The 12,348-nt window shown below is 33.6% G+C and overlaps 1 protein-coding gene across 1 annotated transcript; it reads right to left on the bottom strand.

The window, feature by feature from the left end:
* Positions 1-222: 222 nt before the first annotated feature.
* Positions 223-4,745, bottom strand: LOC132191763 (vesicle transport protein GOT1). Its single transcript, XM_059606857.1, has 7 exons — positions 4,581-4,745; positions 2,828-2,913; positions 1,953-2,044; positions 1,784-1,864; positions 1,500-1,597; positions 1,336-1,411; positions 223-565 (listed from the first exon to the last, which is right to left on the bottom strand). The coding sequence occupies exons 2-7, from the start codon at positions 2,853-2,855 to the stop codon at positions 542-544; spliced, it is 399 nt and encodes a 132-aa protein (XP_059462840.1). The 5' UTR covers positions 2,856-2,913; positions 4,581-4,745; the 3' UTR covers positions 223-541.
* Between the last annotated feature and the right edge of the window lie 7,603 nt (positions 4,746-12,348).

The following is a 12,348-nucleotide window of genomic DNA, read 5'->3' on the forward strand; positions in this document are numbered from 1 at the left end:
TTCCATTCCGTTGCTTCTCCTTTATAATTTCTTGGGATAGTTCCATAAATGGTATGGTAAAATTATATATTATTCCTTTTTTATTAATTAATTAGTTAGTTTTTTTAATGAAATAATTAATAACCTTTCATTGGTCAAGTGTGTTGTTGTTAGTGTCGCAAGACTGAGACAGACCTCATCAGTTGATGAGCACCACTCGAGAATTGAAACGACCGACCGACATATACCATGTATGCAATTTATCATTATTTTACACTAAATTGCGAAACAGAGGAACATGAATGTACTGCTTAGAAGAAACGACAGAATCACTTGTCCTCTCTCACGGGTATTGTTAGTTCTAGAACAAATAACAGAAAAATGGTATCTAGCTGCTCTCGACTATGGTGGTTCACATCCTACCCAGTAGTTTCACCTTTTATGCTAATTCGATGATTGATTCTTGAATTGACAAAAACCTCTCAGCCGTCGATAATCATCTTCAGATAGTTAACTGAAAATTGGAATACTTCGACTGGAAACGTCAGAACCGGCATGAGTTTCAGCTCCTCAGGCGATCAAGAAGCTGCTAGTCATTAGAAGATAGCATAAGTACTTGTATCTAATATAACAAGTCTGCAGCATTAAATAAATATAAAAAGCAAAATAGTCTCTTCTGAATATGAAGAACGTTCAGGACACTTATGTGTATGTTCAATCATGTCAGGCAAAAATTATGGATGCTGGAAACAACTATATCAATTTCAAAGATGATTTTTCCATAAGGAACTTTTTGTTTTCACAAGAAAGGCATCCGAGAATAAAGGAAATTATGGGAGCTTATTTTCTTACTCAAGACCTTTGTGAGATTGTTGGGAATGAAAACTCTTTATTAGATAGTAATCGGTAGTCTAAGGATCTCTCAGAGAATTTCATGATTTGTTGTTTAGATCATCAGAAAACTGGGGAAAACTACTATTTAGCTGACATTTTCCAAATAATTTCAGACAAAATAAATCATTGGACCATTTTTATTTTGTAACCACTCTCCTAATATACATCCTTTTCCATGAAGGAATTTCCATAGAAGCAAACAAGATAAACGCAGTGCTAAAAAATAAACCATCCTACAAGTAAAACACCATTCCGTCCTAATATAAATTTTTGCATGCATGTATCCACACACATGAGGACTTTGGATATATGTGCTGTTCATGCTGTAAATAGTGAACAATATACATGCACACGTGTGTGTGTGTGTGTTTTGGGGGGGGGGGGCTGATAACCAATGAAAAAAAAAAAAGTAACACAGAGACAGTCTTGAAAACTGAAACAGTATAAACTAACCAGACTTACCAGGAAAGGATACTGTATAATCCAACCTAGAACTGGAATCTGATAGACAAACGCCTTGACAGATGGCCAAAAACCGCTGCATGTACATTAATGGAAGATATATTTAAGAGCTGCACAGGTAAAATAACTCAGTTTGGAACTTAGGGTAGAGAGAAGAAACTAACCCAAAGAGAACAACACAACCATATATTTCCAAGATTATACCAACTATTGGCCACCGAACAAACAGGAAAAATAGTCCTAAAAGAAAAGAAGCTGAACCCTGCAGAAGAAAAGAAAAAGGTCAGTAATAAGATCTACAATCAAGTTAGATCATATATTTGTACATAATACGATTCAAAAAACAGGCAGTACTTTCCCTTTTATGCTAAACATCGAGAAGTAAAAATCTCGAAGGTTGGTAAGGATGCTTTCAATAGATTTAGAACAAGATTTCCTTTCGTCATACCTTGTAGTTTGCTTTGTTAGTGAAGAGATTCCATGTAGAGTGCCAACCAAGTAAAAGGGCTACCCCGGTCAAACAAAATATCTGATTAGATAATAACAAAAAGGATTCAAAATCATGCCCTTAGGGAACAAACCAAGCCAAAAAAGTTTGAGTTATAAATAAGCCTTACATTCCCAAGAGCAAGTAAACCCCTGTCAAAAAATAGAATTACACCAAGAAATGAGAAAGCGAAGCCAAAACCAATGAGACCTAGTCCAATCTCTGCAAGTTTGAGCCAAATTTCCCAAGGTTACACGTGAAATATGAATTTACATCACAAAATGACATTAATAGCAACAGAAGACAAACTGGTAAGCGAGGTTGATTCAGCATGCAACTAGTCCTTCAGGCGTGTTTACCACAGAAGTACTAGGAAATTAGTTTCAAAAACCAAAGCCATTCTCACACTTGAAACTCAGCACATGTTGTAAAGCAGTCAAATATAACAGTGACACTAAGAATACACGCTCCTTGAATTCAAAGATATCACTCATGAAATAATCAGTTCATTCATAGCTATGCCTACAGATGATGTGATTGTCCCAATTGATGCACAAATTTTGGAGACAAGCACAAGCAAAGTCAGGAGAAAGAGTGCAATGCTAGGACAAAGGTATAAAGCATGCTCGTGTTACAAGAATAAGAAACTAGCCATGTGAATAAAAATATGGCCAGTTAGTAAACTTCAGAGAACAGAATAAGTATTATTTAATGCTAAATTAAATAATTAAATCCTAAATCTGAAAATACCCCTATAATTAGTACTTTTATTATATAGGATTTATTGGGAAATCTATTAGTGAACCTCATGTCGGCTTTGAAAATATTCACTATTACATTCAACATCAATTCTCCAACAGGCCATCAGCACCACGGTAAATCAATATGCAAGAAAACTTAAGCATTAGTAAGAATGTTGGATAGCAAACACTGACTGGAAACTGAACCAAGAATTTTGCATGCATGCATATGTTTAAAAACATTTATGCATGGGATACTGCTCACTTTTTTGCTCATTTATTTCATAGACCATCTTGACAATTGCAGATATACTCCGTGATGGAAGCAAACAGGACACACCTTCCAATGAACTGCAACAAATGGAAGCATGTAAGAAATTAACACAAGAATGACTATGAGTGTGTTTAAAGTTTGTAATACAAAAAATAGAAGAGAGAAAAATCTACTGTTATTTAAGACAATCTCCAGGTTTGGTGTAACATCAAACTGAAGCCTTGTTAAACTATCAATTTTTCGAGTTAATACCCCTATCATAAAATTTGAAAAAAATAAAAAAAAAAAAAAAAAAAATTCAATTTTGAGATCAAAATTGTAAAATCTTGAAGGAATTTTTTTATTTTTTTATTTTTTATTTTTTATTTTATATATATATATATATATAAAAAAAAATTATTCAATTAAGGAAATTAAGGAAAAAAAATTAAACTCTCACCGACTCTGTGCAACTATCCTTACAAAAAAAGAGCCTCCTTTGCTGGAATTGTTTTCCCAGATGGATCATCAAGAATTAACAAGCCCTAGACCACCAACCCACCCACCCCCCCAAAATATATATATATATATTACACCATTTTTTCCTGGATCTTCAACAGAACTCATTCTGTCACAACAGTTTCCATCCCATTCAAGTGCATTTCAAAAAAGTTGTGAACAGATTCCCAGTCTTGTATAACCCTAAAGAACCATTGACTTGATGCTATTATGCTGCTAAAGTTGTTTGTTTGTCAACTGCAATTCAAAGAGTTCAAGGAATAAAGTCTTTAAAGGTGTTTCTTTTCACCATACATCATGTCAAAATCAAATGTGGTTGCCATCCCCAATGCTAAAACCTGATATATTTTGAGAAAGTTTCCCACTCTTTTGTAACATGCTTTCACAAACTTACTTCATCAGCTTCCCTAACCTTAGAAAAACCCCAATGGTTGGTCATGTTGGATATGTTTGTTTTGTTTCCCTCGTAATGCAACCATGAGGTTGTACTCTCCTCTATGAACTTTTTTCTTTAATTACTATTCAGGGAATGGGCATCATAAATGCCACTTTGTAAATTTAAGATATTAATAATTTGTTAAAAAGTATCATAGCAAATGACACATTCCTCAAATTGTTTTCGGTTAAACAGATTTGAAACTTTTGATATCGGGGTTGGGCAGAGTTAACTACAAAACAATAATCCTCTATCTGAAGATTGCAAAAAACTGTATTTGGCGAAAATTGTATCCCTTCTCTTCCTGAAAAGGCATCGATCTGATTGTACTTTATTTATTGTAATGAGTATTTCTACCAATTGCGTATTTCATTATCTAAATTTCATTAAAAGGATCCCATTTAACAATAAGTCATCCTCCAATGATAGGTTGAGCAGAGTTCAAACTACAACACATTTTGATAAAATCTCAAATAATAGTTCAAGCACTGGATCAAACCGTAGATCCTCAATGGAAAAAACTTCTCCCGACATAATCTGCACAACCCTAGAAAATCTATCGATTCTCAAATTCCGAAGGATGATAATAGATAAGTAAACACAGCCCTTCTAGCCCTAGCTAGCGGCGCACTGGGACCCAGTAGGCTCGACAGAAATTTATGGTGGCTCGAGCTCTACTCGAGCAATAGAATATGACCACACAAAAAAATCAGCCATTGAACAGCACTTAAAGATCAATATAACTATCAAATTCAGATATAATCCTCAAATTATATGATAATGACTGAATCTAAAAAAAGACTATGTTACCTTATTTGTTGAAGTAGCCGAACCTAGTGAGGAAATCCTTGCTTTTCCGGTGAGGTTGTGGCGGTTTCCGGTGGTGGTGAAGAGGAGAGTGAAGACAGAGTGAATGGTAGAGACGGAGAGAAAACACGTGGAGATCAAGGGCGGGGCTTGTTTGGATATGAGGACAACTATCCCTCGCGTATACGAATATCCAGAACAATGTCCAAACAGAGTTTTGGTAACTCTGAAATTAATTTCGCTTGAAATAAAATGGTTGCCACCAATAAATTTTTCTAAAATCTCATATAATTAATTTTTCATGAGTCGACCTGTAATTTTCCATGCTTTCCACTTTTTTAGTTTAGTTTTTCGCTTTTTTATTTCATAAATAAGTATTTTGGTCTTCAGATATAAGAGAAAATCCTAACAAATATTAAGGAGAAACTTCACTAAGCTCCCTTGAAGTTTCAGCTGATTTGATAAATACTCCCTATATTTCCAAAACTCTCACTTAAGCCCCCTAAACTTTGGTTTGCTCTCACTTTTAACCATTTTAACGTTAAAGTCAAATAGTTTGACTTTTTATGCCCATTTTACCCTTATCCTAAAACTATACCATTTTGTGTCTTAAAACTATAACATCTACCCAACCCAAAACGACGTCGTTTTCGGCATTTTTATTTTTATTTTTATTTTTTTTAAGAAAAGCAAAATATTAAAAATAAAAAATAAAAAAAAAAAAAACGAAATCGGGGTGGCTGACCACCCCATTTTGGCCAAGGGGTGGCTGCCACCCCTTGGCCGATCTGGGGGTAGTTGAACCACCCCCATGGCCAAAAAAAATAAAAAATAAAAAGGGATCGGGTGTTTTTGGGGGTGGCCGGACCACCCCCAAGAGGCTAGGGTGGTTTCGGCCACCCCATACCGGCCGTAAATGGGGTGGTTTCGGGCTTGAAAACTACATCACTACCCAATCTAAAATGACTTCGTTTTGAGCATAATATTAACAAAATAAAAATAAAAATCGGGATGGCTCCAGCCACCCCCTTGGCCAAAAATGGGGTGGTTTCAGCCACCCCATACTTTCAATTACTCTCAATTATAACCATTCTGTCAATTTTAGCAGTTAAAAAAAAAATAATAATAATAAAAAAAAAAAAACCAAAATATCCTTGATTTTCATTTTTTTAAATTTTTTTTTTTTTTTTAAAAAAAAAAACATTTTGAAAGTTGGAATTTTATACAAAAGTCAGGGGTATAAATATCATGTAACGTTTAAAATCTAATGGAGGGGTCCACATTGAGAGTAATTGAAAGTTCAGGAGTCTAAAATGAGAGATTTGAAAGTTCATGGGCTGTTTGTAAAATCGAGTGAAAATTTAGGGAGTCAAAGTGAAGTTTCCCATAAAATCTCAAATTGCAAATTTTTGAAAGTTTAGTGAAGATATTAAAAAAAGCATGATAATTTGAGGGGATAAGCTATGTTCCTTTTCTTTTCGGACAGAGTTTTCTTCTAAACTAGGTATGAGGAACTTCTTCCAACTCGGTCTATAAAAATAAACATGTATCCCTTTAAACATGTTTTTTTAAGGCAATGACAAAGTTGGAATAAATAATAGGGTTAAATATTAAATTAGTCCCTAGGGTTTCACAACTTTATTTTTTTTCCCCCTGGGGTTTCATTTTTATCACAGGAGGTCCATGTGGTTTTGATAATAGACCAAGTTAGTCCTCCGTCGGTTGACCGTTAGTTGACTTAACGAAATTTCACGTGGACCAATCAAATGTTGACACGTGGCATCTACTTAATTTTTTTTTTAATTAAAAAAAAATTTATTTTCTAAAAAAAAAAAACAAAAAATAAAAAAGATTGGGGGTGGCCAAGCCACCCCCTGGGCCAAGGGGGTGGCCGAAACACCCCCTTGGTACCCACTGGGGGTGGCCGACCCAAGGGGGTGGCCGATCCACCCCCTTGGTGCCCAGGGGGTGGCTCGGCCACCCCCAATCTTTTTTGTTTTTTTAGAATTTTTTTTAAAAAATTAAAAAAAAAAAAAATTAAGTATGTACCACGTGTCAACATTTGATTGGTCCACGTGGAATTCCGTTAAGTCAACTAACGGTCAACTGACGAAGGACTAACTTGGTCTATTATCAAAACCACAGGGACCTCCTATGATAAAAATAAAACCTCAGGGAGAAAAAATAAAGCTATGAAACCCCAAGGGGGGTCTGAAGTATTTAACCCTAAATAATATTAATGATTCATGTGTATCTCATATGTTATTAAAAAAAAAAGGACACATGTCATTTTTATAAGCTAGGTTAAAGAAAGTTTCTCCAACCCAATTAGAAGGAAGAATAATGCTATAAGTCTTCCTAGAGTCATTCCAACTTTGATGTGGCTTTTAAAATCACCAATAGATCAAAAGTTAGTAAATCACATATCAAATTTCAACAGTAATTTTAAAAGCCACATCACATTTGTGATGACTTTAGGAAGATTCTAAGAGGACTTTAGCATTACTCTAGGAGGAAAACTCTATCCTTTCTTTTCTTTGGTTTTCTTTTAAAGGAACAAGGGATTTTTTCGAAATTTTATTTTTCAATTCAGTTTACTAAAATGACATTTTGTCATATATATATATATATATATATGTGTGAGAGTTATTATAATCATATGCTCAAAAAACATATATCTGTTTAAGAACAGAATTACAAAAAAAAAAAAAAAAAATTGAAATAAAAAACTTTGTTCTTTTAGTCTAGGACCAAAATTATTGTTCACTAGGTTGACACCATAGTCAATATGGCCCTTAAATTCTGACCCATTATGTGATTGGCTACATTATTGATATATAGGCATCTAGGTTGCTGAACCCAAGGCCAGCCCCACTTTAATTTGACTCTGATTTCGGCCCATCTACCACATGGACATGGTTGGTTTATTGTCATTCTTTTCCCAAGACCCAATTATAATTACTATAAAGTAAGCAAAAATATGGGTAATTTTACTTACTCTCATGATGTTACGTGCCTTTTGCAAGCACTTCTTTAATATTCAAAGTCTCTCACTTTAGTATATCGAACTTTGATTTCCTTCCATTTTCTCCATTTCTATTGCAGTTAAATTAAACGGTAGAATGAGTAATTTCAGTAAAAGTATTTTAGCAATTTCACACATTTTCAAAAAAATCCTAATGAAATGAAGAAAATCAAAGAAAATCAAAGTTCGATATAGCAAAGTAAGATACTTTAAACATTGGGAATAAGTAAAATTACCCCATAAATAAATAAAATCTGAGTGAAATTAGAAAAAAACTTGGAAAGAGTATCATGACTATATATTATTAATACATTTTGTAGGCAATGACAAAGAATTTTTTTTTTTTTTTTTTTTTTAATGTCACATAATTTTAAAAATTGTTGAAGGATAAATTAGCTATGAAAATTACATATCCATAACAACTAAATTGTATTAGATTTCTTATTGTCTTGGCCATATTGCAAGACGAATAATTGAATATTTTCAAAACTAATCAAGCTTAACAAAATCTTTGACCCCAACAATTATCCAACCATAACTTTCATTATCATTTTCATTTTTTTGCTTAATCTTATATATATATATATTACGACTCATATATATATATATATAAAGGAAAGGTATGGGACAGAGCGAGTCAACGTGTAAGTAGTTGATTTTTTGAGAGTTAGTAATTAGGTAAAGGACGAATAAGAGAAAAACAATTGGAAACGTAAGAAACCAAGTTAAAGGACAGAGTTTCAGTTACGCCAAACTCCATATTCAAATCGTTGAATCCTTTTTAGTTTGGATGGTGGCGTGTTGTGTTGGAACTAGTTGTTGAATTTGCCGCGTTATTATTAGTTGTACGGAAGTAGTATAATTAATATTATACTCAATAATATATATTTTTTAATTTAATAAAAATTGAAAAAGAAAAAAATAGCTACTTGGACATGACCACGATAATACTTGCTCATTGGAAATCACACAAAAAATGTATGAACCTTAAGAACCACATACAGTTCTTTAAGTTCGACAGCTCCATCAAAATATCAATAAGATCCATCCACGATGATTTGACAAATAAAATAAACAATAGGCAATGCATGGTTTCATTTATGATTCCAAAAGAACCATAAATGAGCCGGGCCTTTTCAATAACTACACAATGTGGTAATAAATTGCAAAATGACTCAATGAAGAGCCTCAACTGGTAAAGGCAACAACTATTGTGAAATGGTTGTTGCGGGAAATGTACTGCCAAAATTCGGAATGGAGTCGTTGATGAAGAATGAGCACCAACTAGAAAAGTCTCTACCACTAAATCAAACCACATAAGAACCGGGAGACAGCAACCCGCAAAAAATAGAAAGTGCAACAAAACATTAAAAAATAAAAATAAAAACAACTACAAAGTAAAAACGACCACTTCACAAAATAGCTGCTCTGGCACGAGGAAGCCGGTCGGAGGAGGGGTGGTGATTTAACTTTAATAGTAAAGGGTTATCATTGTTAATCAGCATATTCCTCCAAATGAAGGCCAGGAGAGTGATACATCAACATCCATGGACCATATGTAATAAAAGGGCAATAATAGCACGCGCAGATAATAAAGTAGAAAGGGCGAGGGCTACATGCAGATGAAAAGGCAGCCAAGGATAGAGGCATTCAAGTTGAACGTAAAAGATTGAAACATTAAATACAAAAAAAGAAAAAAAGGGCATCAATTAAAATCTGCTTTCACTCACTTTCTAGCTTTGAATTATGATGAGAAGAAAGAAATTGTTAGGCTGTGGAGCCAAGAACAAGAAGAATCTTCCCATGTGCACTTCCCTTCTATAATTAAGTTGTTGACATTTTAGGAGAGGAAAGTGTTTATGTAGTCAATATAGGAAAAGAAACCCACAACGACAACTACGACGGCCATTAATCACCGACCGCTAATCGTCTATTCGCTTTTAAAAGCGATTATAAAAAACGGTTAACCGTCTATACATATGATATATATACATATGAAACCACGTAGTTTTTTTAGTTAATTTTACTAATCACTTAAGTAGTTTTAGCTAATAACTACTAACCATAACTGTTTGTTTACCCTTATAATTGAGTGTCCAATTGATAGCTTTAGAGCCTATAAAAGGTTAAGCTTCATTTGGATAAGACCAAATCTAATTTTTAAATAAAAAATGCACATAAATTCAATTTAATAATTTATTTTTTAATTAAAAAGGAAAACAATGGGGCCACATGACCCCTTAATGTGGTTCCAATTTCATTAGATTGCAATCTTTACTTGCGTCAAGCAATTGGCAACCTAACAGCAACAACTAATTCATATAATTTATTTAGAAACGTCCAGGATGGAGACTGTACAATAATTCCTTGTAGATTGATTCCTATATAATTTGTAATAAGTTAATAATACCCTTTAAATCTTGTCAAAATTCTCAAAATACCCATATTTTTTTTTTCAAAGATTCAAGTGTGGGTATATTTGCAAATTTCCTTAAATACGGACCAACGCCTAAATGCTTGCAATTTTTTACTAAAAAAAGGATGGGTATTTTGAAAATTTTGCCCCTCATAGTCTATGATTTAATGAAAAATCATAACGAAAAGTAAAATTGAAAGATGGATACATATACTGAATTGACACTTTTTAAAGTTTAATGGTATAATTAGAAAAAAATGATGAAAAATAGACATGACATTAAAATATCAGCAAAATGGGGGCAAAAATGAAACAAAAACTTATTAAGAGACAAAAACAACATTTTAAAGGGTATTTTTATAAAAAAAGACTAATAATTTTGAAAGGCTGAGCCTCACATCACTCATGTTAAATGCACCAAAATGAAAGGGGCCCTATTTCTGGAGAGATTAATAGATTGATAGTGATAGGGAAGAAACAAAAAAAGATGGTGGCCAAAGCCAACGGATAACATAAAAGAACGTGTTGGATGGACATTAGGTTATCTGTACATTAATGATTGAAACAAGAGGATAATAAAATTTTATGTGATTGAAATTGGAGAGGGTCCAGAGGGACCCGTTGTTAGGTATGGCTCTGGAGTAGAAGGAATATCCAGACCGATTGTTCCTTCCTTGCGCTGATTTAATCAGACGCTCCATTAATACATTATTATATACATAATTAAATAAAATTCATATATTATATTTTATAATATGATAAGTAATGAAGGAGAAGGGACGCCTTTGATAATTCGTAAAAGTACAACTCAATTACAGCATATATTTACATCATCAACAGGGCCGCCGGATCTGTTCAAAAAGAATATCACGTGGGCTGCCGGTGCGGAAACTCAACAGAAGCAATGGCTTTCCGGGAAGTTTCTATTCGACTTTATTTTGATCCAATGAAAAAAGAAAAAGACTAGTCAAAGTTGGACAAAATGACCACCCATTAATCTATTGGTACAAGTTGTTTGGGACAGGCTGGTCACGTCTTTATCATACTATATAATATGTTCTCGTTTAATATATATATATATATATATATATATATAGAAAAAGTATGGTCGAATTGTTTTGAGTGTAACGTTAAACCATGTGTTTGCAAATTTGTTTTTCAGCATTATGAATTGGTCGTTTGAATATAAGGACAAGAGCGTTACTGTTAGAGGTACCACACCACCACCGGCCTTGTTTCGAAGCCGATCTGTTTTTGTTTTGTTTTTAGTTCAAATTTATATGTTTGGTTATGCGAAGAGATGCAAAGTTTTTACATTTTTTATTTATTTTTAATGAAATTTGCATTCCATTCAGACTGCGTGGATTTTTTGAATTTATAATCTAGATTTGAGTTGAATTCACTTTTAAACAAGGATAAGTTCTTTACAAATTAATGTGCGAGTTAATTTGACACTTATCATGAAAATCGCTAAACATTTAGATTAGAAAATGTTTAGATTACTGCAACTTTTACTACAGTATTATGTGACCCATCATATTAGTTTGTAAAGAATTGTAGCAAAAACTGTACTACTCCAAATGTTTTCCAAAAGACGAAACCATATGACTAGGGTTGGGTAAATTAATCGTTTACCGCCACTGAACTGTCACCAGCAACCAACTTCCAACGGTTAGAAGTCGGAATAAAAATACTATTTCAACATTGGTTCAGTTTAACAAAAAAACTTGTAACCGACCAACGGATTAACCGAAAAATCGAGAATATTATTTATCAGTATGAAGTCTGTTAATTAACTGACTTAATCAACTTTCATGTTTCAGTAGGCAAAAATGTCCTTAGCAATACTGACCGAAACGATACCCGACCCAACGTGTGACAATGAGATGATGTACATTTGAATGTTGATGTAAGTTTGATCGGCTGCCAGAATAGTTGGTTTACTCATTAAATGTTTGTCGCCTTGTTTGTCGTTAGCCTAAGCATCGCCGGACATGGGGCCTAAAGATGCAGGTGACTCATTGCCGGACATGGGGCCTAAAGATGCAGGTGACTCATTGCCGGACATGGGGCCTAACGATGCAGGTGACTCATTATGGAACGAGAAAAAGAAAGGACTAGTAGTAAAGGAGGTGAAAAACACTATTGGTTTTAACATTTATATAATTTGAAACTTCTTAATTTATCATTTTTCATATTCAAAATTTGCACATATATATTCTTATAACAACTAAAATATATTTATTCCATAATATTTGTTGGGCTTATGGGCCAAAAAGCCCACATAACCAAAGCACCAAGTTCACATAACCGAAACATTGGCCCACTAA

The sequence above is a fragment of the Corylus avellana genome, chromosome ca1 (genome assembly GCF_901000735.1).
Source record: "Corylus avellana chromosome ca1, CavTom2PMs-1.0".
In the NCBI taxonomy this organism is placed as follows: domain Eukaryota; kingdom Viridiplantae; phylum Streptophyta; class Magnoliopsida; order Fagales; family Betulaceae; genus Corylus; species Corylus avellana.

Bases quoted from the DNA above. Each gene is read 5' to 3' on its own strand.
- LOC132191763 (XM_059606857.1), bottom strand. From the start codon at position 2,855: ATGGTCTATGAAATAAATGAGCAAAAAA. The intron at 1,865-1,952 runs GTAAGGCTTATT...TTATCTAATCAG, and splicing joins GTTTACTTGCTCTTGGGAAT to ATATTTTGTTTGACCGGGGT. The intron at 1,412-1,499 runs GTTAGTTTCTTC...ATGTACATGCAG, and splicing joins GGTTGTGTTGTTCTCTTTGG to CGGTTTTTGGCCATCTGTCA.